Genomic DNA, 25,236 nt, shown 5'->3' on the forward strand with positions numbered 1-25,236 from the left:
CTGGCTGCCAGCCCTGGGAGTCCTCTTCCTGGCCCTGTTCTAGGTTCTCACAGCCGCCTGCTCTGGCCAGCCGGAGGGCCGGGTCAGAGATGAAACAAATTCACCGAGAGGCGGAGAAAGGAAGCAGAATGCATAAATCTTGCGTGAGTGAGTGAGTGTAAGAGAGAGGGGGGTCTTGTGACTGCACAGCTGTCACACAGAAGTGTCGTGAGCCCCCAGGTCTCCTGTGGTATGTTATATTGCTGTCATTAGTAAAATTACAACAACAACAAAATGCTGGGGCCTGAGCAATATCAAAGAGGTAGGGCATTTGCCTTGCACACGGCCAACCTGAGACAGAGCCGGGTTCTATCCCCAGCATCCCACATGATTCCCTGAGCCTGCCAGGAGCAATTTCTTTTTTTTTTTTTTTTTTTTTTTGGTTTTTGGGCCACACCCGTTTGACGCTCAGGGGTTACTCCTGGCTATGTGCTCAGAAATCGCCCCTGGCTTGGGGGGACCATATGGGACGCCGGGGGATCGAACCGCGGTCCTTCCTTGGCTAGCGCTTGCAAGGCAGACACCTTACCTCCAGCGCCACCTACCCGGCCCCCAGGAGCAATTTCTGAGCACAGAGCCAGGAGTAACCCTGAGCACCTCCAGATGAGGCCCCAAAACAGACAAATAAAAGTGCTTTACAGTTCTGGGCATCAAAAATCCAAAGTACAAGAAGCCAGAGTGCTAATATAGCCTGGAGGGAGCTCACTTTGCATACAGCCAATTGGGGTTCCATCTCCGGCATTCCCTAGGATCCCCCAAACATCGCCAGGAGTCATGCCTGAGCATCCCCAGGTGTGGCTTCCCTAAAAAAAGGGTTCAAAGTAGTGGGGACACGGCTGCCTTCTCCTGGAGAAGCGTAGGGGAAACTGTTCTCTTGCCTTTCTCAGCCTTGAGATCTTGAATTAGGGTTACATCACTGGCGTCCTGGCTTGCATCAGTCACCCCTTCTCAAACTCTAGCCACTGCCTTGCTTTCATGGGAACCCTTGGAGTTACTTCTAGAACCCAGCAGACAATCCAGGACCATGTTCTCACGTCGTGAGCTCCCGCTTACTGCATCAACACGGCAGTTTGCTACATGAGATAACATACTCAAGGCCGGGACACTGCCCAAAGGACCGGGTGTGAGTTTTGTTACGATCAATCCCAGGCTCAACTCCTGCAACTAAGCATCATCTTTCAGTGGATATTCCTTCACTAGCACCTCTGCATGTGTCACACCCCCCAAAATTTAGTTTTTAATTTTGGGTCACATCCGGCAGTACTCAGAGCTTACTCCTACCGAGCTCTGCTCAAGGATCACTTCTGGCAAACTCCAGAAATATTATGGGGTGTCGGGGACCAAACCCAGGTAGGCTATGTGCAAGCAAGCACCCTACATATTGTATTATCTCTACACCTCAAAAAATCTTAGAAATATATATAAAAAAAAATAAAATAACTGTTCCTGGCTTATGGAAACAATATACACGTCTTTTTTTTTTTTTTTTTTTTTTGTGGTTTTTGGGTCACACCCGGCAGTGCTCAGGGGTTATTCCTGGCTCCAGGCTCAGAAATTGCTCCTGGCAGGCACAGGGGACCATATGGGACGCCGGGATTCGAACCGATGACCTCCTGCATGAAAGGCAAATGCCTTACCTCCATGCTATCTTTCCGGCCCCCACATCTTTACAAGGTTCTATTAATCAAGGCACATATTTTCTGAACTCAGCATGTCCAGATACAAGGCAAGCCCTCTCCACTGAGCTCCATTCCCACTTTTTTGTTTGTTTTGCAACCCCAGCAGCTCTCAAGGGTTACTCCTAGGAGTACTCCAGGGGAGTATATGGATGCCGGGGATCAAACCTGGGTCATCTGCTTGTAAAGCAAATGCCCTCCCCACTGTGCTACTATTCCAGCCCCAAATTTTTTTGGGGGAGAGGCCACACTCAGTGATGCTCAGGGGTTACTCCTGGCTATGAGCTCAGAAATCATTTCTGGCTTGAGGGACCATATGGAACGCCGGGGAATTGAACCAAGGTCCGTGCTGAGTCAGTCGTATGCAAGGTAAATGCCTTCTGCTGTGCCTCTGCTCCGGCCCCCTGCTCCAACTTTTGACTGTTCCAAATCTAAAAGGCAGTTGTGCCCCTAGTATCCAGAGACTATTCCCAGGATCCTGCTGCCCCCCATCACCATCATGGATTCTGAAACCCTTGAAGTTCATGTTCCTCAGATTTACAACTGCCACAGCTGTGAATGTAGACTCACACTCATGCATTAAAAAACAAAAACAAAAACAAAAAAAAACTCGGGGCCAGAGAGATAGCATGGAGGTAAAGCGTTTACCTTGCATGCAGAAGGAAAGTGGTTTGAATCCTGGCATCCCATATGGTCCCCCGAGCCTGCCAGGAGCTATTTCTGAGCTTAGAATCAGGAGTAGCCCCTGAGCACTGCCGGGTGTGACCCCCTAAAAAAAAAACTCAAGCTCGCATGGCCCCTCCAAATCCATGTTCTACGGGGGTCAAGTCTGTACTATGCCATTGTCCAGAGTCCAGGAGGAAATGTAGCATCGCACAGTTGAGTAGGCCAGGGCCACAGGTCACACTGCAGGCCAAAGGTCCGACCTTCCACAAGGTCCTTCAAGGCAAATGATGCGATCGTTTCCGGTCCAAACTGAGAGACACCTAAGAGTGAAAGCACACCCTATTTATAATTCCAGGATCCAGACTTCACCCCAGACAGATGATCCCCTGTTTCTCAGGCACCATAGGACCTGCTGGCCGGGCAGCCTCAGGCCCCTCGGTGGATTTACCACATGCAGGCGCCTTCTGCTACAGGACCTTTGCACATGCTCCTCCCTTTATTCCTGATTTTCCCTCATTACCCTCTCCTGAGTGCTCACACCCCACCTGAGACAACATACTTTCTTTTCCTATCTCTCTCTCTCTTTCTCTCCTTGTCTCTTTCTCTGTGTATGTGTCTCTCTTTCTCATCTCTAACTCAGCTCCTCTCAAAGAGCACAGTTCACAGAGCTCACTATACCCTTGTTTATCCTTCTTTGTTTCTCCTTGTTCCCTCCACTTTAGGAGGGAGTCACATGGTGGGGATTTGGGGGACTGTCCCCTAAAGTGCCTTCACCCTCTGAAACAAGAACACACAACTCCATTTGCATTACCAGTCGAGGTTCACAAAATGAAGGTCTTTTTTTGGTTTGTTGCCTTTTGGGTCACTCTCAGCGCTGCTCAGGGCTTACTCCTGGTTCTGCACTCAGGGGTCACCCGTGGCAGGGCTCAGGGGACCATATGGGATGCCGGGGATCAAATCCGGATTAGCTGTGTGTGAGGCAAATGCCCTCCCAAATGCTGGATTATTGCTCCTGCCCCAGAATGAGGGTCTTTACACAGACTAAAGTCTCCTGGACTCAGTCTAGGGCAGATTCTCAAGCTATTTAAACAAGGGGTGCCAGCTCATTGTCCCTCAGACCATTGGAGGGCTGGACTGTAGATTAAAAGAAAAAAAAAACTATGAACAAATCCTATGCACGATGCACAAAACACAGTGCAAGGGTCACATAGCACAGTGGAAGGGGTTTTGGGTCACACCCGGCAGCGCTCAGGGGTTCCTCCTGGCTCTATGCTCAGAAATCGCTCCTGGCAGGCTCGGGGGACCATATTGGATGCCGGGATTTGAACCACTGTCCTAACCACTGTCCTTCTGTATGCAAGGCAAATGCACCACCTCCATGCTATCTCTCCGGCCCCAGGAGTGATTTCTGAGTGTAGAGCCAGGAGGAACCCCTGAACTCCACTGGGTTGGTCCAGAAACAAAAACAAACAAAACAGCAGCAAAACACCCTGAGGGCCAGATAAATATTTCCATAGTTGGAGGATGCCTGGTCTAGGGTCTCGGGGTGAAGCAAAGGTGCCAGGCACCTGAGAGTGCCTGCTAGAGGAGAGCCCTGGGTTTGCAGCGACTTTTGGTGGCATCCTGGGAAACTAGCAGAGGTAAGGGATCCCGCAGGGACTGAGCACAGATGGGTGGGTTCTCTGTAGTGGGGTGGGCCATGTCGGTGTCCATGTTGAAGATCCAGGAGGCTGTGGGAGACAGAGCATGGTGGGGGGGGGGCGTCTAAGGAAACGCCCCAGTGTGTTCTGGAAGCTTCTTTAAGAGCCCTGAGGACACTGAGTGTTGCTTTGGCCCGAGATGTCCTGGAGCTGGGAAAAACCAAAACCACCCAGAGTGAAGAAGGGAGACCTGGGGTTCAGAGTGGGAGAACTTGGGCCCGGAGAGATAGCACAGCGGTGTTTGCCTTGCAAGCAGCCAATCCAGGACCTAAGGTGGTTGGTTCGAATCCCAGTGTCCCATATGGTCCCCCGTGCCTGCCAGGAGCTATTTCTGAGCAGATAGCCAGGAGTCACCCCTGAGCGCCGCCGGGTGTGGCCCCAAAACCAAAAACAAACAAACAAACAAACAGAGTGGGAGAACTTGGAGTGCTCCCAATGAGTCTTGGGTCAGCAACTCCCAAACTTTTCTCCTCTCTTTCTCTGTGGTTCAGTCTGCTGCCATCCGTGCCAGCATCCAGTCCTCTTCTCTCCTGGAGGAGAGGGGGTGTCTCTCCAGCGGCCCCCCATCACCTCCATCCTCCCTTCAGCCTGTGGTCCCACATCCCCCCCGAACTGTGCCACCTTCACACTCTGTCCTGTCTGTCCTCTTGTCTCTCTGTCTGTCTCCGTCTCTCTCCATGTCCCCCTGGCTTCTCCACCGCCCCATCTTCGCCTTCCCCTTCCTCTTCTCCATCACTGGTCTCTATGGCATCTCTGCCTCCTGCTTCCTGCCTCCCGCCTCCCGGGCGGTGCCCCATGTGATGTCCCTCCTGGTCCCTCTCTGTGTCCCTGCTGCTGTCCCTTGGGCCCTGGGGACGTTTTGGCTCCCTGTCCCCCTGTGGCCCCCTGTCCCTCTGGCCCGCATCCCTTTGTGTGCTGCTGCATCCCCACATCCTTACATCCCTGCACCCTTTGTGTACTGCTGCACCCCTGCGCCCTACATCCCAGCATCCCTTTGTGTGCTGCATCTCCGCATCCTTCCATCCCTGCACCCATGCATCCCAGCACCCCTGCACCCCTGTATCTCTGCATCCAAGCATCCCTGCACCCTTTGTGTGCTGCTGCGCCCCTGCACCCCAGCATCGGTGCATCCCAGCACCCCTGCACCCCCGCATCCCTTTGTGTGCTGCTGCATCCCCGCATCCTTCCATCCCTGCACCCCTGCATCCAAGCATCCCTGCACCCTTTGTGTGCTGCTGCATCCCCGCATCCCTACATCCCTGCATCCAAGCATCCCTGCATCCCCGCATCCCTTTGTGCGCTGCCGCAGCCCTGCAGCCTTGCACCCCGTCCGCGCGCCCGCCGCCCCTCCTCCTCCTCCTCCTCCTCCTCCCCCTCCTCCCGCCCGCCCGCCCGGGAAGGGTTAAGCGGGGCCGGGCCGGAGTCCCGGATGGTGATGTCAGCGAGCCGGAGAGAAAGGACGCGGCCGGGGGGAGGCGGAGAGGCGGAGGCGGCGGCGCAGCGGCGGGGGGCGGGGGCGCGCGGCCGCAGCATCCGCACTCGGACCCCCGGGGGCAGGCGGGGAGGGGGCGCGCAGCCCCCGGGCCGGGCGACTGCTGGGGCGGACCCCCGGGCCAGCCCCCCGCGCCCGGCCCCCTGGGGACCCCCGGGGACGCGGGGTGCCGCCGGGGGGGCCGGGACGCGGCCGGCGCCGGCCCCCGGCGCGGGGCCGGGGCGGCGGGCCGCAGGGGGGGCCGGGGGCCCCGCGCCGCCGCCATGTCGGGGGCCAAGGACGGGGCCGGGGGCGCCCCGGCCTACCACCTGCCGCACCCGCACCCGCCGCCGCCGCAGCACGCCCAGTACGTGGGCCCCTACCGCCTGGAGAAGACGCTGGGCAAGGGCCAGACGGGTGAGCGGCGCGGGGCCCCCCGATCGCCGCCCCGATCGCCACCCCGGGCCCCGGAGGATGCTCGGGAGGATGCTCGGAGGATGCTCGGAGGATGCTCGGGATGCGCCCGGCGCGGGCACCGCGCAGCCAGGGAGGCCGCGGACGGGCGCCCAGGCCCCAGGGCGGGCGGCCGCGCACCCCTCGGGTCCTCTCCCCTCCGCGGCCCACTGGCCCAGCGTTGGGACTGGGGGACGGGACGGGCGCCCGGCCCGCCAGAGGTGGGGAGGAGCTGGCAGGGAAGGGGAGACGGGCCCCCAGATCCAGGGGCCCCCACGGAGGCGAGGCGTTGCTGACCTGAATTCTCAGGTCAGGGAGGAGGGGCATGGCAGGACTCGGGTCTGAGGGAGGAGGCCTGGCATGGACCCCTGGGCCAGAGGGGGGAGGCCTGGGGGTTAGACCCTAGGCTCTGAGGAAGAAGGACCTGGGAATGCAGCCCTGGGCCTGAGAGACGAGGCTGGGGGGGTCTGAAGCCCTGGGTGTCTAAGGCAGGTAGCCTGGAGCTTAGACCCTAGGGTCTGAGGAAGAAGGACCTGGGAATGCAGCCCTGGGCCTGAGGGAGGACGCTGGGGGATCTGAAGCCCTGGGTGTCTAAGGGAGGTGGCCTGGGGCTTAGACCCTAAGGTCTGAGGGAGGAGACCTGGGGACTGCCCCCCTGGTCTGAGGGAGGAGGCCAGGGCGATGGAACCCTAGGTCTGAAGGTCTTTCCACTTTGGACCAGGACCCTGACTCTGTGAATGGGGGTCTGGCCCCTTGGTCTCAGGTCCTCCCTGGGGTTCGCAGCCCTCGGGGAGATGAGAGAGGGGATCCAAGGTCAGGGTGTGGGGCGGTCCGGAAAGGGGGCACCTGAGGCCGCGGCAGGGCAAAAGAACCCAAGGAAGGTGAGGGGTGCGAGAGGAGGAGATTGGGGTATGCCCAAGTATGAGAAGACATGGCTCAGGAGGTCACGGAGTGCACCCCGCAAGCCCTGCCCATCAGCCTGCAGGGCAGGGAGGCAGGGGTCAGCACCCATAGGTCGGTCCTGCTCCCTCAGGTCTAGTGAAACTCGGGGTCCACTGTATCACCGGCCAGAAGGTCGCCATCAAGATCGTGAACCGGGAGAAGCTATCGGAGTCGGTGCTGATGAAGGTGCGTGCGGGGCGCAGCTCTGGGGCAGGGACAGTTGAGGCCGAGGGACCACCCGGCCCCCCACCCATTGCCGCCCCGTCCCCAGGTGGAGCGGGAGATCGCCATCCTGAAGCTCATCGAACATCCGCACGTCCTCAAGCTGCATGACGTCTACGAGAACAAGAAATATTTGTAGGTATTTATAGACGCCCGCCCCCCATGACCCTTGGCCAGCTCTGGGGAGGGAACTTTCTGGAAGCAAGCGCTGGAAAGGGCTCCTCCTTCGGAGAGTGACACGGATTGTCCCTCACTCTCCTTGCGTCCTCCCCACATGCCCTAGGCCCAATGAAGTGTGCTTGGAACCGGGGAACTCTCCCTGGCCTCCAGGCCCTCTCTAAGGCAACGCGGGGCTCCTTCCTCCGGCCACAAAACCCAGGACACCCCAACAATGGGCCTCCTTAGGCGCTCTGAGACAGTCTCCATCCAAGGTCCTCACCCCGTCCCCTCGGGGAACAAGGGCAGCAGTGGGGTCCAGTTGTCCAAGCCACACAGACAATGGCTCTTTGTGTGGACTCTGGTGACCCATAGGACAGCTGGGCCTGGGCATTAAGCGAGGGGACAGCCCTCCTGCCCCCACCACTCAGCACTCCCCGGGGATGAGCTGGCTCCAATACCCATCAGATGCCAGGCTGCCAGGATGCTAGGGCGGGGTTTCCCGGCAGGAAGTCCTCCCAGCTCCAGGTGCTCATGGGAATTGGAGTCCTGGGTTTGACCCAGGTGTGAGCAGGGAGTTGGGGGGAAGCCCCTTATGGGAAGCTCAGGGGAGTTGGTGCCTCTCAGAAGAATCCTGGCTTTCCAGGAACTCCCTGAAATTGGGTTTTTGTGTCCCAGGAGTTGATTAGGAATTAAGCTTTACCCTCCCAGGGCCTGATGAGGTTGGAGGCCTTGGAACCCCGATGGCTGATGAGAATGAGGTGACTTTAGGTTCTGGAGGCTTCTGGGAGTTTTCTGGACCTCTCCGGGGATGACGGGAGTTGTAGTCTTTTACCCCACAGAGGTTGACTGAGATGGGTACATGTTCTTGCCCAAAAAATGGATGAGACTCCAAATTGTTTCCTCTCCGACCCATATGGGAATTAGAGGCATAGCCTTTCAAGGATGGTTAGCCGAAGGGAGGAGGATTTGTGTTTCTCAGGGTGTCTCTGGCCATCAGGGTTGGATGGAGTAGGGATGATGTCTGGAACAAGTAAGAGTCCAAAAGGACTGCTCAGAGGTTGGCAGCCCAAGGGTGTGCCCAGGCCGACAGGCACTGAGACTGCACTTCCTTAGGGCCCGATGAGATGAGGGGCGGAGGGGGTGATGGGAACCAGAGCAGAGCGTTTCTCCAGGGAGCTGAGTCTGCCTGGAATTTCTGTCGCTGTATCCCAGAAATTAAGGAGGATGAGGCTTTGGCTTCCAGAGAAACTGAGGGAAAGAGGGTTTTTCTTTCCCAAGGGCCGGTGACTGATGGGATCTCGAGGGATGGCCTGATCTTTCCAGGACAGACCTCTGTCCAAAATGTGGAGAGAAAATAAAAACACCCTAATTTGACATAGGACTCATGGAAAGTGCAGTATCTTCCTCCCAGAATTCATGGGAATGAACAGGATTCGCCCTTCACTTCATGGGGCTACCGTGGGGACAATGGGATTGGGGTCTGGGGTAGCTGCTAGAAGAGGGAGACCAAGCTCTTTGGCCCCCCACATGTCCCTTCCAGCCCTCTGCCCTCTCTGTGTCCTCAGGTACCTGGTTCTGGAGCATGTTTCCGGAGGTGAGTTGTTCGACTACCTAGTGAAGAAGGGGAGACTCACCCCCAAGGAGGCCCGAAAGTTCTTCCGCCAGATCGTGTCGGCGTTGGACTTTTGCCACAGCTACTCCATCTGGTGAGGGCTCAGTGTGAGGGGAAGAGGGGCTCCTCCTTGCAGGCTCTCGGCGGGCAGAGAGAAGAATTGCTCTATGTCCATGACCTTTACTGGGGGGGACAGCACCTCACAGTGCTCAGGAGCAATTTCTCGCTCTGCCCTCAGGAGGGACCCTTGGTGGTGCTCAGGACTTGAACCAGGGCCATGCATTTAACCTTCGCTAGCTTCATCTACTCCCTGTCTAAACCCACCTTTCACCCTTGTAGTTTGGTTTTTGGGTCACACTGGACGGTGATCTGGGGTTACTCCTGGCTCTGTGCTCAGAAATCACACCTGAAGTTTACCCAGGTGGGATGCCGGGGATCAAACCCAGGTTGACTGCCTGCAATGCAAAAGCAAATGCCATCCCCCACTGTGCTATGGCTCCGACCCTGACCTTGCACCCTTGGGAGAAGCGTGAGGTCCCATGCCAGAAACTTCTCCCCTGTGGATCAAGCCACCCAGTGCTTGTTAGTATATTCCTAGTCCTGTCTCTCCAGTCCATCCCCCTAAACACCTGAACCATTTACCTCCCCTCAACTTTTTCCTGATCCTGACAGTCACTCCCTGCTGTCTGTGTGCTTGGATTGATCCCTTCTGATTTTTTTTTTGGGGGGTGGCCACACCCGGTGATGCTCAGGGATTACTTCTGGCTATGTGTTCAGAAATCACTCCTGGCTTGGGGGACCATATGGGACGACGGGGGATTGAACCGAGGTCTGTTCTAGGCTAGTGCCAGCAAAGCAGACACCTTACCGCTTGCACCACTGCTCCGGCCCCCAATGAATCACTGGCTTTGTGGCCCCTCAAGCCAGCCCTTTTGCTTGTAGAGAATCCACCCGGGGTGTCAGCGGGGCACTTGCCAGTGGGTCCTCCAGCCCGTTTCCCAGCTGGGTTCATGAACTCACTCGTTGGTGGCTGTTAGGGTGGTTGTTCCCTTTGGGTGTTCCTGAGTGATGTTGAGATCTGCAATGTGTTTTTGGTTTTTTTTTGTTTGTTTGTTTGTTTTGTATTTTTTGTTTTGTTTGTTTGTTTGGGGCCACACCCGACAGCATTCAGGGGTTACTCTTGGCTCTTGCTCAGAAATCACTCCTGGCAGGCTCGGGGGACCATATGGGATGCTAGGGATTGAAACCAGGTCCATCCCAGGTCAGCCACATGCAAGGCCTCTCTTAGGTCCCTGTGTTGTGCTTTTCTTTCTCCTGGGCACAAGCCTGGGAGTGGAATTGTGGGGTGAGACGGGAGTTGGGGGAGAGAGTGCCACTCAGTCTTCAGGGGGCTGCACTACTGACCCTGAGCCCACCAGATCCTTGGGGTGCTATGCTTCTGCATCCCGGCCTTTTCCTGCATCTGTTCTGCCTTTTGGATTCCCCGTCTGGCGCCTCTGGCTCCGCATCGTTTCCCCTCGTGGCTGACTGTGTGGAGCGTCCCCTCCCTCGCCCATGGCCATCTGGCCTTCTCAGGAGAATTGTCTGTTCACATCTTTTTTTTTTTTTAATGCTTTTATTTAGTAATTTATTTTGGCTTATGGACCACACCCACCAGTGCTCAAAGGTTACTCCTGATTCTGCACTCAGAAATCACTCCTGACAGACTCAGGGGACCCCATGAGATGCCAGGGATTAAATCCAGGTCCATCCTGGGTCAGCCGCTTGCAAGACAAACGCCCTTCCACTGTGCTATTGCTCTGGCCCTGTTCTCATCTTTTGCCCATCTTTCTTTTTGTTCCTTTGTTTGTTTTGGAGGTGTTTTTGTTTGTTTTGTTTTTGGGTCACACCCGGCAGCGCTTTCTGGCTTTAAGCTCAGAAATCGCTCCTGGCAGGCTCGGGGGACCATATCAGGTGCCGGGATTCGAACCACCATCCTTCCATATGCAAGGCAAATGCCTTACCTCCATGCTATCTCTCTGGCCCCTCTTTTGCCCATTCTTCATGGCTCTTGCTCTTATTGACTTATAGATGTTCTTAGTTTTGTTTGAGGTTTCTGGTGGTGGTAGTGGTGCTGGGGTGTATGTGTGTGTTTTAGATTTTGGGCCAATGGTGTTTGGGACTTCCTTTTGTATTTTTTTGAGGGGGAGTTGGATTTTGGGTCACACCCAGCGGCACTCAGGGGTTACTCCTGGCTCTGTGCTCAGAAATCGCTCCTGGCAGGCACCATATGGAATGCTGGGATTCAAACCACCATTGGTCCTGGGTCAGCCACTTACAAGGCAAATGTCCTGCCTCTGTGCTATCTCTCTAGCCCATTCCTTCTGTGTTTGTGCTTAGAGATCACTCCTATGGGGTGCAGGGAATGAATTCGTTTGGGGTGCAAGGCCAGTGCCTTCCCAACCATACTAGCTCTCCATCCCCAATGTTTTTAGGAGCAGGAAAAACCTAAGAATAAGCCTTCTATCCACTATTTCAGTACCATCATTTTCTCCCAGTCTCTGACATGCGTTTACATTTTTATAACCAAGTGACAAATAAACTAAAGTTTCCTTTTCATTTTTGGAGGGGTGCTCCCAGGTGCTGCTGGGGGGAGGCTGCTGAGAGATCCTCCAAGTAATGCCCAGTCCTTGGAGCCAGTGTGAGTGCCAGGTCCCATAAATCCGTGCTGCGGAAATACAATGCTGAGGATTATCCGGGTCACTAGCATGGTAGTTGGGGCTCTAGGCTTGCACCCAATGATGTTCTGGGGATTGTGTGATGTGTGACCCCAGGGTTTGAACCAAGGCTGGTCACATGTATTATCTTGCCAGCCCCAAAACTCCAATTGAAAGAACTCTAGTTTGTTTGGGGGTGGGGCATTAGGGATCAGGGTGGACACCTGGCAGCACATCTAAACGCCTTACCACTGTGCTATCTCTTGGGCTTTGGGCTTTTTTTTTTTTTTTTTTTTTTTTTTTTTGGTTTTTGGGCCACACCCGGCGGTGCTCAGGGGTTCCTCCTGGCTGTCTGCTCAGAAATAGCTCCTGGCAGGCACGGGGGACCATATGGGACACCGGGATTCGAACCAACCACCTTTGGTCCTGGATCGGCTGCTTGCAAGGCAAACACCGCTGTGCTATCTCTCCGGGCCCTATTTTTTTTTATTTTAGACACAGAACAACGGTGGTTCAAATCCTGCTCCTGGCAGGCCTCAGGGATTACTCCTGACTCTGCACTCAGAAATTGCTCCTGACAGGCCTGTTGAGAGAGTTACTTCTGGCTCTATGCTCAGAAATCGCTCCTGGCAGGCTCGGGGGACCTTATGGGATGCCGGGATTTGAACCACCGTCGTTCTGTGTCTAAGGCAAACGCCTTACCACTGTGCTATCTCTCAGGCTTTGTGCTTTATTTTTATTTTGTTTTATTTTTGGTTTTGGGGTCACACCTGGCTGCATTCAAGGGTTACTCCTGGCTCTGTGCTCAGAAATCACTCCTGGCAGACTCGGGGAACCATATGGGATGCCAGGATTTGAACCCAGGTCTGTCCCAGGTTGGCCACGTGCAAGGCAAATGCCTTATCTCTGTGCTATTGCTCCAGCTCCCTGTCCCCAAGTTAACCCTGAAATCTTGACTGGGTCGGAGCCATAGTACCCAGAGTCATAGAACCCCAAGCCATAGGCTCCGGCTTCTATCCCCGACACCCCATAGGATCCCTGAGTCCAGTTGGGAGTGATCCCTGAGTGCAGAGCAGGAGTAAGGACACAGTGAAGGGCCCTGGAGGTCCCCTGCGGGGGAGGAGGGTTGGGTTCCCTGGGACCCCCTGGGAGCCCCCTAAGCCCGCCACCCACACCCGCCCTTGCAGCCACAGGGACCTGAAGCCCGAGAACCTTCTGCTGGACGAGAAGAACAACATCCGCATTGCGGACTTCGGCATGGCATCGCTGCAGGTGGGGGACAGCCTGCTGGAAACCAGCTGCGGGTGAGTACGACCCGCGCCCCCTGCCCGCGCGCCCTGCTTTGCCTCACCGCCAACTCTCCTCACAGGTCCCCCCATTATGCGTGCCCGGAGGTTATCAAGGTGAGTGAGCAGTGGGGGGAGCCCACCCCACCCCACCCTATCACTGTCCCTAAGAGGTGTGACACCCCACCTTGTCTTTCCGCTGCAGGGAGAGAAGTACGATGGGCGTCGTGCTGATATGTGGAGCTGTGGAGTCATCCTGTTCGCGCTGCTCGTGGTGAGCACTCCAATACACAGGATAGACCCCAGCACACCACCAGGGTCAACCAGCTCACCTCCGGGCCTCAGTCCTGAATTCGGTGGTTCTTATCTTTTTCTTTTTTTTTTTTTTTTTTTGGTTTTTGGGCCACACCTGTTTGATGCTCAGTGGTTACTCCTGGCTAAGTGCTCAGAAATTGCCTCTGGCTTGGGGGGACCATATGGGATGCCAGGGGATTGAACCGCGGTCCGTCCTACGCTAGCGCTTGCAAGGCAGACACCTTACCTCTAGTGCCACCTTCCCGGCCCCAGTGGTTCTTATCTTATGTGGGGGTGATGGTGTGAATGTGGGGGTGATGGCATCTATGTGTGGTGATAGTGTGTTGGGTAAGAGTGCATGTGGGGTGATAGAGTGTCGGGTGCATGAGGTGCTGTGTTGTGGGGTGTGGGGTGATGGTATGTGTGGGCTGTGGTGTGTGCTGATAGGGGGTGTGGGTTGTGATATGTGCGGCATGTGATGGCATATGTTTGGGCTGTGGTGGCATGCTGAGTGTCTATTTGTGTTCTGGTGTCAGGCTGTGGTAATGTGTGGTGTGTGGCTTGTAGAGAACACCCTATGTACATCGCCTGGGAGGCCCTGGTAGGGGGCCCTGCTACTGAGGTTTTTGACTGATCCCCGCCATCTAAGCAACAGAGCGGGGTGTAGGCAGGCCCCCTGTCCCCTCAGGCACTGGGCCCAGGGACCCGGGAATCTGAAGGTGCTCTGGCCTTCCTGGGCCTGCAGCCTTGTTGGTCTGGCCTCAGCGTTCACGTGACCCCTTCCAGCCTCCCATAGTGTGACTTTGTCCCATCCCTCTTCTTTTTGATTGGTTTGGTTTGGTTTGGGGGCCACACCCGGCGGTGCTCAGGCATTACTCCTGACTGTGCTCAGGGATCACCCCTGGATGCTCAGGGGGCCCTATGGGATGCCGGGTGCAGGGCAAACGCCCTCCCCACTCCGCTGTCACTCCGGGCCCTGCTCTCTGCAGTTGCTTAAGTAACAGCCTGAGCGTGGCACTTCGGCCCTGCAGCCTCAGTTTCCCGGTGTGCGAGTGGCGCCGGGAGGTGCCCGCTGTCCCCCACCGCAGTCGGGCTCCGGGTGACCCTCCGTCCTGCTTGCCCCAGGGGGCTCTGCCCTTCGACGACGACAACCTCCGCCAGCTGCTGGAGAAGGTGAAACGGGGCGTCTTCCACATGCCCCACTTCATCCCTCCGGACTGCCAGAGCCTCCTGCGGGGCATGATCGAAGTGGAGCCCGAGAAAAGGCTCAGCGTGAGTCGGGGGGCCGGAGCCGGGAGGCGGCCGCGGGAGGGGCAGCTCAGGGCGCATGCGCGGCCGCCACCTGCCACCTTGGCCCCGGGGATGGGGATGCTGATGCTGCGGCGAGGGGCGCCGGGTAGCACTGCGCGTGCGCACCTGCCGCCCGGCTGGTCCAGAGGACCCGGACTGCGCGTGCGCGGGGTGGGAAAATGACGCTCGGTGGCCACGAGGGGGCAATGTGCGCCCTTGTATCTGAATGGGGAGAGAGCCCTGCAGTTGGGGTCCCCCACCCCAAGGCTCCCTGCACCCAACTTTCAAGACACGGCTGCAGTGTCCACACGCCCTGACGCCCGCTTTTTTCTTTTTTTACTCGCCTCCCCACAGCTGGAGCAAATTCAGAAACATCCCTGGTACCTGTGAGTTCGAGACACCTACACCCCTGGGTCTCTTTGGGGGGTTGAGGGAGAGTGACAGCCTGGGAACTAGCCAATGGGTGGGACAGTGAGGCTTCCAGAGAAGAAAGGCAAAAATCGAGGACTTCTGGGTCCTAGGTGGAGGGGGGTGGATTGGTCTGGACAGTCCGATGGAGGAGAGAAAAGGGGTTGGAGGTTCTGAACCCCAGAGTGAAGGAGAGAGTTGGAGTTTGAACTTTGATTACAACCCCCTCCTGTCCCCTCGATGGTGTCTAGGGGCGGGAAACACGAGCCGGACCCCTGCCTGGAGCCAGCCCCTGGTCGCCGGGTGGCCATGAGGAGCCTGCCGTCCAACGGGGAGCTGGACCCTGATGTCCTGGAAAGCATGGCCTCGCTCGGCTGCTTCAGGGACCGGGAACGGCTACACCGAGAGCTGCGCAGTGATGAGTAAGACCTTCCCTGGTCCCCCGTAAACTTCAGCATCCCCAAAAGAACTGGTCCGGGAGCTAAGGCCAGACTGGGGGTGCTGGACCTTGCACATTATTTAAGTCTGGGTTCTGAGAGGCAGTGCTTAAAAACTGCTGGAAAGGGGCCGGAGAGATAGCATGGAGGTAAAGCGTTTGCCTTTCATGCAGGAGGTCATCGGTTCGAATCCCGGTGTCCTATATGGTCCCCCGTGCCTGCCAGGAGCAATTTCTGAGCCTGGAGCCAGGAATAACCCCTGAGCACTGCCGGGTGTGACCCAAAAACCAAAAAAAAAAAAAAAAAACTGCTGGAAAGAGGGGCCAGAGCCATAGGACAGTGGCAGGGTGTTTGCCTTGCACGCAGCTGACCCTGGACAGATCCGGGTTCGATCCTCAGCATCCCATATGGTTCCCCAAGCCTGCTAGGAGCAATTTCTGAGGCCAGAGCCAGAAGTAAGTCCTGAGTGCCGCTAGGTGTGGTCCAAAAACAGGAAGGAAAAAAACTGCTGGAAAGGGCCAGTGATAGCTCAGCGGTTAGGATATTTGCCTTGAATCTGGCTGACCTGGGTACAATCCCTGGCATCCTATAGGGCAGGGGTGGCGAACAAGTTCGACACAAAGAGCCAAAATTTTAAACTGTGAGAGTCTGAGAGCCACACCACGCAGTGACCTGCCAAAACAGACAAACACTCACATAAAAGCATATAATTTTAACAGTCTATTAAACACATAGTGCATTTTGCTATTTTGAGTGAGGGTCAAAATCCTACAGTGATGGTGAGGGTGTGCTGTGTCCTCCACACTAAGAACTAATGGCAAGACGTGACCCAACATGTGACACACGGGTCCCCCACTCGCTGGCCCATGCAGTTGTTTCCGAATGATGGGAGATGGGACTCCGCACTCGGAGATCTCTCCTCAGACTCCCTCCTCATAAGCAGCAGAACAAAATCCAAATTTGGCAAAGAGCCACAGTATAGAAAATAATGATGAGGCAAAGAGCCGCATTCATTTTGGCCGGGAGCCGCATGCGGCTCGAGAGCCGTGTCTTCGCCACCCCTGCTATAGGGTATCTTGAGCCTGCCATTGTGATTCCTAAGCACAGAGCCTGAGTGCCACCAGGTGTGGCCCAAAATCAAAAACAAAACAAAACAAAACAAAATTCCTGGAAAAGTGCTAATGAAGATGCCAAGACTGTGCTGTCCACAAATGCCCCTAACTTTGACCTTAAGCTTTGGCACTATTGAGCAAAATGAGGTCCCAGGGGCCACCTATTAGCAATATCAGGCTAGACTCAGCCATAGGGGCTGAGAGGGTAAAACCATATCTGGACCTGACCTCTGAACTCTGACCTCAGTTCTCTCCTGCTTCCTCCATAGGGAAAACCAAGAAAAGATGATCTACTACCTGCTTTTGGATCGGAAGGAGCGGTACCCGAGCTGTGAGGACCAGGACCTGCCTCCCCGGAATGATGTTGGTGAGAGACTGGGCTCAGACACCCCACTTGCCCCCACTCACTTCCCCAGACTCTGGCTTCTGACTCCCCAACTTGCTCTGGACCTTTTTTTTTTTTTTTGTGGTTTTTGGGTCACACCCGGCAGTGCTCAGGGGTTACAACTCCTGGCTCCATGCTCAGAAATTGCTCCTGGCAGGCACAGGGGACCATATGGGACGCTGGGATTCGAACCGATGACCTCTTGCATGAAAGGCAAACGCTTTACCTCCATGCTATCTCTCCAGCCCCTGCTCTGGACCTTTATTGAAACCCATTTTTTACTGGACCAGAGCCATAGCACAGGAGGGAGGGCGTTTGCCTGGCTCACGGCTAACCCAAGTTTGATCCTTATTCCAAGCCTGCCAGGAGTAGTTTCTGCGCAGAGCCGGTAGTAACCCAAGTGCCACCGGGTGTAGTTCTCCCTCCCAAAAAACCTTTATTTTCCGGGACTCAGTTTCCCAAGGAGGATGAGAATCTGGTACAGCTGGGCAAATTCATCTTTTTTTTTTTTTTTGTGGGAGGGGTAAGGGCATCCTCGGACCATATGGTACTGGGGACAGAACCCAGGGCACTGCCTGCAAAGCCTGTGCTCCAGCCCTGTGAGCTGATCATGTGCGTGCTCTGGGCCCCTAGACCCTCCACGGAAGCGGGTGGACTCCCCCATGCTGAGCCGACATGGGAAGCGGAGGCCGGAGCGGAAGTCCATGGAGGTCCTAAGCATCACGGACGCAGGCTGTGGAGGGTCTCCAGTGCCCACTCGCCGGGCTTTGGAGATGGCCCAGCACAGTCAGAGGTGGGATCCACCACCACAACCCTTTTGCCACAGTGCACCAACTGCACCCCCAAACCTCACCCCACCACACACAATCAATTTTGCCTTTCTTGATCTTTCCTGGAAACAGATCCCGCAGTGTCAGCGGAGCCTCGACGGGCCTGTCCTCCAGCCCCCTGAGCAGCCCAAGGGTAAGACTGGGTCCGAGAGACTCTGAGAAGGGTACCAGGGAGGGAGGGAGACCCTGGAAGGGCAGAGACAGTGCTCATGAGCTTTGAAACAAGCAATAATAGGCCAAGAGTAATGGTCCATAGATTACACCCACCTCCATGGCATTGGGGTTCTGGGCATCTGAAGGTTTCATCGTTAATTTTTTTTTTGTTTTTTTTTTTTTGTTTTATTTTTTGTTTTTTTTTTTTTTTTTGATCACACCCGGCGGTGCTCAGGGGTTACTCCTGGCTGTCTGCTCAGAAATAGCTCCTGGCAGGCACGGGGGACCGTATGGGACACCGGGATTCGAACCAACCACCTTTGGTCCTAGATCGGCTGCTTGCAAGGCAAACGCCGCTGTGCTATCTCTCCGGGCCCTCATCGTTAATTTTTTTAAACTTTACTGATTGATTGATTGGTTTCTGGGCCACACCCAGCGAAGCTCAGGGGTCACTCCTGGCTCTGCACTCAGAAATCATCACTGGCAGGCTGGGGGACAATAGGGGAACCAGGTCGCTCCTGAGTTGGCCGCATGCAAGGCAAATGCCCTCATCGAAAACTGATCTAAAGCCAAAGAAGCCTGATCAAGTTCTAGTTATTGTACTGATATTACCATCAAAGGAGACCAAGAATGAAATGGGGTGCCTGGGAGGGGGTCAGGAGAGCCAGCTGGAACTACAAGTCCCGGCATGCCTCTGGGTCAGCCCCCACCAGCGACTGCGGCGCGGGTTCCCAGAGCCCCCTGGGAGTTGTAGTCCCCTCACGCCTCGCCTCTCCTCCGCAGAGTCCAGTCTTCTCCTTCTCACCGGAGCCCGGAGCTGGGGACGAGGCTCGGGGCGGGGGCTCCCCGACTTCCAAGACGCAGACGCTGCCTTCTCGGGGCCCCAGGGGTGGGGGCACCGGGGAGCAGCCTCCGCCCCCCAGCGCGCGCTCCACGCCCCTGCCCGGGCCCCCAGGCTCGCCGCGCTCCTCCGGGGGGACCCCGTTGCACTCGCCGCTGCACACGCCCCGGGCCAGCCCGACGGGGACCCCGGGGACGACGCCGCCGCCCAGCCCTGGAGGCGGCGTCGGGGGCGCTGCCTGGAGGAGTCGCCTCAACTCCATCCGCAACAGCTTCCTGGGCTCCCCGCGCTTCCACCGCCGCAAGATGCAGGGTGAGGGACGGGCGCCCCATCCCTCGGTAGGGAACCTCGGTAGAGGGGCGGAGCGGGGCTGGCGCGCCCTCTGGCGGCCCGAGGCGGGATCGGGGCCTTCTCATTGGCTGGTGGAGCCACGCCTCCCTTCCCATTGGCTTACGACTGTTTGATCCCGCCCATGGGCGTGGCCTGTACGGACACGCCTCCTTCGGGGCTATAAAAAGCGACCTGGCTCCAGTTTCCAGGGCTGGTTGCAGGGTCCTGAGGTCTGGGCCCTTTGGGGCATAGGGGGTGTCTGACCGTGCTCTGACTTCCCCACCCAGTTCCCACCGCAGAGGAGATGTCCAGTTTGACACCAGAGTCCTCTCCAGAGTGAGTCTAAGAGGGAAGGGATTAGGAGGATGGTGTTGGTCTTTCCCCATTTCACCCCCCCCCCCCCCACACACACACACCCCAACCTTCTCTCCTGCTCAGGCTGGCCAAACGCTCCTGGTTTGGGAATTTCATCTCCCTGGACAAAGAAGAACAAATATTTCTCGTGCTGAAGGACAAACCGCTGAGCAGCATCAAAGCGGACATTGTCCACGCCTTCCTGTCGGTGAGAGGGCCTTTGCCTGGCTGGGGTGCCCATGCCCGAGTGTTAATACAGCGGGGAGGGCGTTTGCTTTGCTTTGCACCAGGATGACCCGGATTCAATACCTGGCATTCCGAATATATGAATATATGGTCCCTCAGGTCTGCCAGGAGTGATGCCTAAAGTTAGAGTTACGCATAAGCCCTGAGCACTGCCTGGCATGGCCCCAAAACAGAAATCAAGCAAAGTCATAGGGGGAGAATAGGAGAAGATAAAGAATCCAACCAGAGTCCAAGAGAAGTGAGATGGGATTCCAGGTTTCAGTCCTCTAAGGATTGGGGAGTTGCTGTTTCCACCACTTCCATGTCTGAGAGAGGTGGAAGGGTCATTTATAGCCCTTGGGACTGCTCCAGGGGGGCTGATGGGACTTGTAGTTCTGAGACCAGATATGCTATGGTTTGGGGAGGGAGGAGGAACCTCTTTTCTGGTGCTCCAGGAGCTTGATACCTAAAAATGTGAGTCCTGTTCCTTGGGATTCCCTTGTCCTGCTGCTCTTAGGACAGAGAAAGAAAACTACAACTCCTAGAAGGCAGTGGGGCCTCCTGGTACATTTCCTATCATCCTGCTCCCTGGAGTTTAATACAATGGGTCTACTGCAGCTTGCCTGGTCCCTGGAGTCCCCCAACCATGTGTCTCCTGCCCCCCCCCCCCCAGATTCCCAGCCTGAGTCACAGTGTGCTGTCCCAGACCAGCTTCAGGGCCGAATACAAGGCCAGCGGCGGCCCCTCCGTCTTCCAGAAGCCTGTCCGCTTCCAGGTGGACATCAGCTCCTCTGAGGGGCCCGAGCCCTCTCCACGGCGGGACGGGAGCAGCGGGGGTGGCATCTACTCTGTCACCTTCACTCTCATCTCCGGTGAGTGTCTCTCAGCCAGCCCCCATGACCACACCAGGCCCAGCACTTTGAGGGCTGGGAGGGCAGCAAATAAGAAGTTTCTCCACGCATCCCCTCCTCACTCAGGCCCCCACCCTGGCTCCTGTGTCTTATCCACTCCTAAGGAGCACTTGCTTTGAGCCTGGGAATATTCCCACAAGATGCTGAATATCCCGAAAGAACAAGTTCTGGGAGATGCCTTTCCTTTCCCCTCCCATGCCAGCCTGGCATCCCTATTGTTTTATTTGTGGTTCTCCTTTCATGCTGGGTGGGTGGGAAGTCACTGGACCACACCTGGTAGTGCTCAGGGATCATTCTTGGTGGTGCATGGGAACAAGATGGGGTCCCAGAAATCAAATCAGGGTCAGCCACATGCAAGGCAAGCGCCCTGGACTAGACTATATCTCCCACCCCTTACTGACCTTCGAGATGTCCAGACCAATTTTATGGAGCCAGAGAAATAGTCCAGTGGGTTAAGGTATGTGCCTTACAGGCCACCAACCCTGGTTTAATCCCCAGCACTCCGTAGTGTACTCATAGTCCAGCCAGGACTAAGACTTTGAGCACTGCTGTCCCATGGGGAACTAATGGTCTGTCTTACCCCCCACTCCCAAACTCCTGGTAGAAGGAGCATTTGCAAATTCTAGAAATACTTCCATTTCGGGGCCGGAGAGATAGCAGGGAGGTAAGGTGTTTGCCTTTCATGCACTGTAGAATCAAATAATTAATGATGGGGCTGGATGGAGAAGGATGGAGGCCTTTGTCCTTAGGCCCAGGCCACGTGGCTTCATCCCCCATTAACCGTCGGGTCTGGGGTCCAGGAAAGCGACGGGTATTGAATTCACTCACAGGCAGGCATCAGTAAGCATCAACTTTATTCATCCCTATCCACCACATGTGTGGCCTATATCCTAACCTTTTAAGCATTAGCTATTCTTAGCTTGCTCTGCATCTTACCTCCTTTCAGCCATCTTCCATTTGACCTCCATCCTGGACAAAGACCAAAAGGGCGAGAGCCCCCTGGGTCAAAGGCTTTATCTACCTTTTCCAAGACCCCTCCCAGGAATGGGCGGGATCTTGCAGATAAGGTCAAGTTACCTAGGGAGAAAGGAGGGATGAGGCTTCATCTCCCCCTTCTCTGAAATATAAAAGAACCTTTTGTAATCCTGATTCCACCTTTAGCCAAAGGTGGGTTAATATTTTTATGCAACAAATAAAGTGAAAATTAACATACAAGCCCTTTTCAAAAACATAACATTTCTGCAAAATATACTATACACCTGTAACTTAAAATTCTCTTAATGCTTTTTTACCAAGCACTATTCCGGAACTTTCATGTTCCTATACTTTTAAACTATATTGGGGGAACTTTCTGTTCCTATTAACCTTCCCTACACACAAGTACTACAGCATAAATACATAACATACATTTTAAAAACAGGCTAAGTACATTAAAATACACACAGTAAAACATTTTGCAATTGAAAATATTAGCTATGGAAAACAAAACACATTTAAATTACAAAGAAAATGACAATCAAGACAAAGATGCAGGCGTTTAGAAATCAGATCTTTAAATGGGCTAAACTGTTATTACTCCTTTTTTTATTTTTTACACTACTACCTAATTTTTTCCCATTACCAACACCAATTGTGAAATTCCTTCACCTAAAACCAAATGTCTAGATGATTAATTTGTCCCATGCTGTTCTCACCACATGGTTTACTTCCATAGTCCCAGGCCCCGCAGACGGTTTGCTGTGCTGTTAACCTTTGTGATCTGGAGGGTGGATTCCAGGCTTGCCGCTTTTCCATAGCAGAGCAGAGCAGAGCCAAGCCGCAGATGTTGCCATTTCTGGGCTGATTAGGAGTTTTTTGGGCTTCTTTGCTGCAGGACGGGCGGGCACTGTTGCTGCAGGACGGGCACTGTTGCTGCAGGACGGGCACTGTTGGCTGATCACCGCTGTGGCAACGCAACTTGTTTGCAGCTTCCCCTCCCCCCCCCCCCCCCCGCAGGCCATGTGTGGATGTTGAGTTCAAACTAAAAGTCCAGTCCGAAATTTCCAAAGTCGAAATCCAAATTCAAGCCGAAGGTCATTCTTAGAAAATCAGTCCACTTTCAATACAGTCTTTTTTCTCCTCCATTTCCAATCTAGGCTTTTTTTTTTTTTTTTTTTTTTTTTTTTTTTTTTTTTGGTTTTTGGTTTTTGGGTCATACCCGGAGGTGCTCAGGGGTTACTCTTGGCTGTCTGCTCAGAAATAGCTCCTGGCAGGCACGGGGGACCATATGGGACACCGGGATTCGAACCAACCACCTTTGGTCCTGTATCGGCAGCTTGCAAGGCAAATTCTCTCCGGGCCCCCAATCTAGGCTTTTAATCAGTCTCTGAGGAGGCCGAGGTTTTAGGAAAAAGGATTTTCGGCAACAAAGTTTCAGTCCTGAGTCTTGGATGGGAGTGATACAAGTTTTCAACTCCCATTTCACTGATATTTTTGCCCCTAGAAGGGGTCACGGCCATCTTTGAACATGGCTTCACGTGGCCAAACACTTTGGGTTGACTGCATCTGAAAAGAGCCAAAATCAAACAGAAGAGCAAAAATCTCACCATATTTGCTGTTTTCTTGGGTCCAGGTTTCAGGTCAGAGTTCGGAGGGCCAGATGTAGAATCAAATAATTAATGATGGGGCTGGATGGAGAAGGATGGAGGCCTTTGTCCTTAGGCCCCGGCCACGTGGCTTCATCAGAAAGAGGGTGGTTCAAATCCCGGCATCCCATATGGTCCCCTGTGCCTGCCAGGGGCGATTTCTGAGCATAGATTCAGGAGTAACCCCTGAGCTCGGCCTGGTGTGACCCAAAAACCAAACAAACAAACAAGAAGAAATACTCCCATTTCTTTTTGTTTTTGAGACACGCACGGTTGTGCTCAGGAATCACTCCTGTCAGGTTCAGGGGACCCTATGGGATGTTGGGGATCTGCCACATGCAAGGCAAATGCCCTCCCCACTGTGCTATCACTCCAGTCCCTCATTTCTTTTTCTTTTTTTTTAAACTTGATTGATTGATTGAGTGGTTGATTGGTTCGTTGGTTGTTGGGCCACACCCAGTGGTGCTCAGGGGCCATTCCTGGCTCTGCACTCAGAAATCACTCCTGATGGGGCCAGAGAGATAGCACAGCAGCATGGCGTTTGCCTCACAAGCGGCTGACCCAGGACCAAAGGTGGTTCAAATCCCGGCATCCCATATGGTCCCCTGTGCATGCCAGGAACGATTTCCGAGCAGATAGCCAGCAGTAACCCCTGAGCGCAGCTGGGTATGGTCCCCAAACAAAACAAAACAAAAAGAAATCACCCCTGGCCGGGAATAGAACTGGGTCCCCCCTGGGTCAGCCACATGCAAATCAAACGCCCTACCGCTGTGCTATCTCTCCACCCCCCCCCCATTTATTTTTTCTGACATTTCTCCTTTGTGGCCCCAAGTAGAATCTAGCCAACCGCAGCACTTTTCAGCAGATTGTTATTTATAAAGATTTATATAACACGGTTGTTATTTTAAAGAGAATCCCTCCTAGTTCCATTGGCAACCATGGATGGATGCCCATTACGCTATAGGGGGGAACCAGGCCCCAGGTAGGTAGAATGCACTCCTCTCCCCCGCCAGCTGGTCACCTCTCGGCTCTTTCCAGGCCCTAGCCGGCGGTTCAAGCGCGTGGTGGAGACGATCCAGGCTCAGCTGCTGAGCACGCACGACCAGCCCTCGGTGCAGGCCCTGGCAGGTGGGTGCCAAACGGGGACATCCAGGAACTGGGGATCGCAGGGAGTCAATACACAGAACTGGGGTGGGGAAAGAAGCTGCAGAGGTGTCCAACAGGACCCAAGTTCCAGCCCATGGGGACGTGAAACTGTCCTGCCCGTCACAGACCCCCCCAGGGGACACTTTGCAGTGTCCATGGCATGTGGGGTGACCTCCGGATGGGACCAGAGATGTGGTACCCCGTGATCCTTGAAAGCCTGGGATGGCTTAAGGCCGTAAAGCTTCCCAGATCTGAGTGCCAGGAAACTAGGGGTCCCCCAAAGGGCCTCCAGTAAGGAGACAACCTCATTGTGCCTTCCAAAACGGGGGGCGGGGGGAGGGTTCTTGGGAGCGGGTCACAGTGGCCACTGGAAGTCCCTATTGGAACAGCCACACACGGATCCTGCATGACAAAGTGATGCCCCAGGCCACCAGTGTGGACCTTCGGGTAAACTGAGGCCACGCCGTCCCCACGCTCCTCTCCCTCCCAGACGAGAAGAACGGAGCTCAGAGCCGGCCTACAGGCACCCCACCTCGCAGCCTGCAGCCCCCACCTGGCCGCCCAGATCCCGAGCTGACCAGCTGCCCCCGCCGAGGCCCCCCCAAGGACAAGAAGCTGCTGGCCACCAACGGGACCCCTTTGCCCTGACCCCAGGGGGCCAGGGAAGGAGGGGAGCCCCCACCCCCTTCCCTGCCCCCAACTGTGAATCTGTAAATAGGGCCCAAGGAATAGGTGGGGCGGGGGGAGACACAAAATCCCAGCCTTGCCCTGCAGGGCTAGGGCTCTGGGGGCGCCCTGGGGGTGGTACTAGGGGGGGCTGGGGGCGGGGAGCTGTTTCTATTTTATTTATTGATTAATTTATTATTTTATTTATTGATCAATCTGCGGGGTAGGGTGGGGGAGGGACGGGGCTGGTCGGGGTGGTTTAGCAGATCCCAGGGGCAGGGCGGGCGCTGTAGCCCTGTCACCCCACA

General features: G+C 55.3%; 1 protein-coding gene across 2 annotated transcripts; it reads left to right on the forward strand.

Moving 5' to 3' along the window:
- The first annotated feature begins 5,806 nt into the window (after positions 1-5,806).
- BRSK1 (BR serine/threonine kinase 1) lies at positions 5,807-25,058 on the forward strand. 2 transcript variants are annotated; one of them, XM_049787008.1, is made up of 19 exons: positions 5,807-5,969; positions 7,039-7,133; positions 7,219-7,304; positions 8,894-9,034; positions 12,824-12,940; positions 13,006-13,039; positions 13,128-13,196; positions 14,342-14,488; positions 14,861-14,892; positions 15,166-15,336; positions 16,733-16,830; positions 17,482-17,641; positions 17,751-17,811; positions 18,615-18,984; positions 19,290-19,338; positions 19,441-19,564; positions 20,255-20,453; positions 24,155-24,244; positions 24,753-25,058. In XM_049787008.1, the coding sequence occupies exons 1-19, from the start codon at positions 5,837-5,839 to the stop codon at positions 24,908-24,910; spliced, it is 2,334 nt and encodes a 777-aa protein (XP_049642965.1). In that variant the 5' UTR covers positions 5,807-5,836; the 3' UTR covers positions 24,911-25,058. The 2 variants fall into 2 exon arrangements, with proteins under 2 accessions (XP_049642965.1, XP_049642966.1); XM_049787009.1 differs by lacking the exon at positions 5,807-5,969 and having other exon boundaries at positions 7,041-7,133; positions 7,219-7,308.
- The last annotated feature ends 178 nt before the right edge of the window (positions 25,059-25,236 follow it).

The sequence above is a fragment of the Suncus etruscus genome, chromosome 14, assembly GCF_024139225.1.
Source record: "Suncus etruscus isolate mSunEtr1 chromosome 14, mSunEtr1.pri.cur, whole genome shotgun sequence".
Classification (NCBI taxonomy): domain Eukaryota; kingdom Metazoa; phylum Chordata; class Mammalia; order Eulipotyphla; family Soricidae; genus Suncus; species Suncus etruscus.

Coding starts and splice junctions, on each gene's coding strand:
- BRSK1 (XM_049787008.1), top strand. CDS start 5,837: ATGTCGGGGGCCAAGGACGGGGCCGGGGGCGCCCCGGCCTACCACCTG. Junction 5,970..7,038: donor GCTGGGCAAGGGCCAGACGG/GTGAGCGGCGCG, acceptor CTGCTCCCTCAG/GTCTAGTGAAACTCGGGGTC. Junction 15,337..16,732: donor CGAGAGCTGCGCAGTGATGA/GTAAGACCTTCC, acceptor CTTCCTCCATAG/GGAAAACCAAGAAAAGATGA.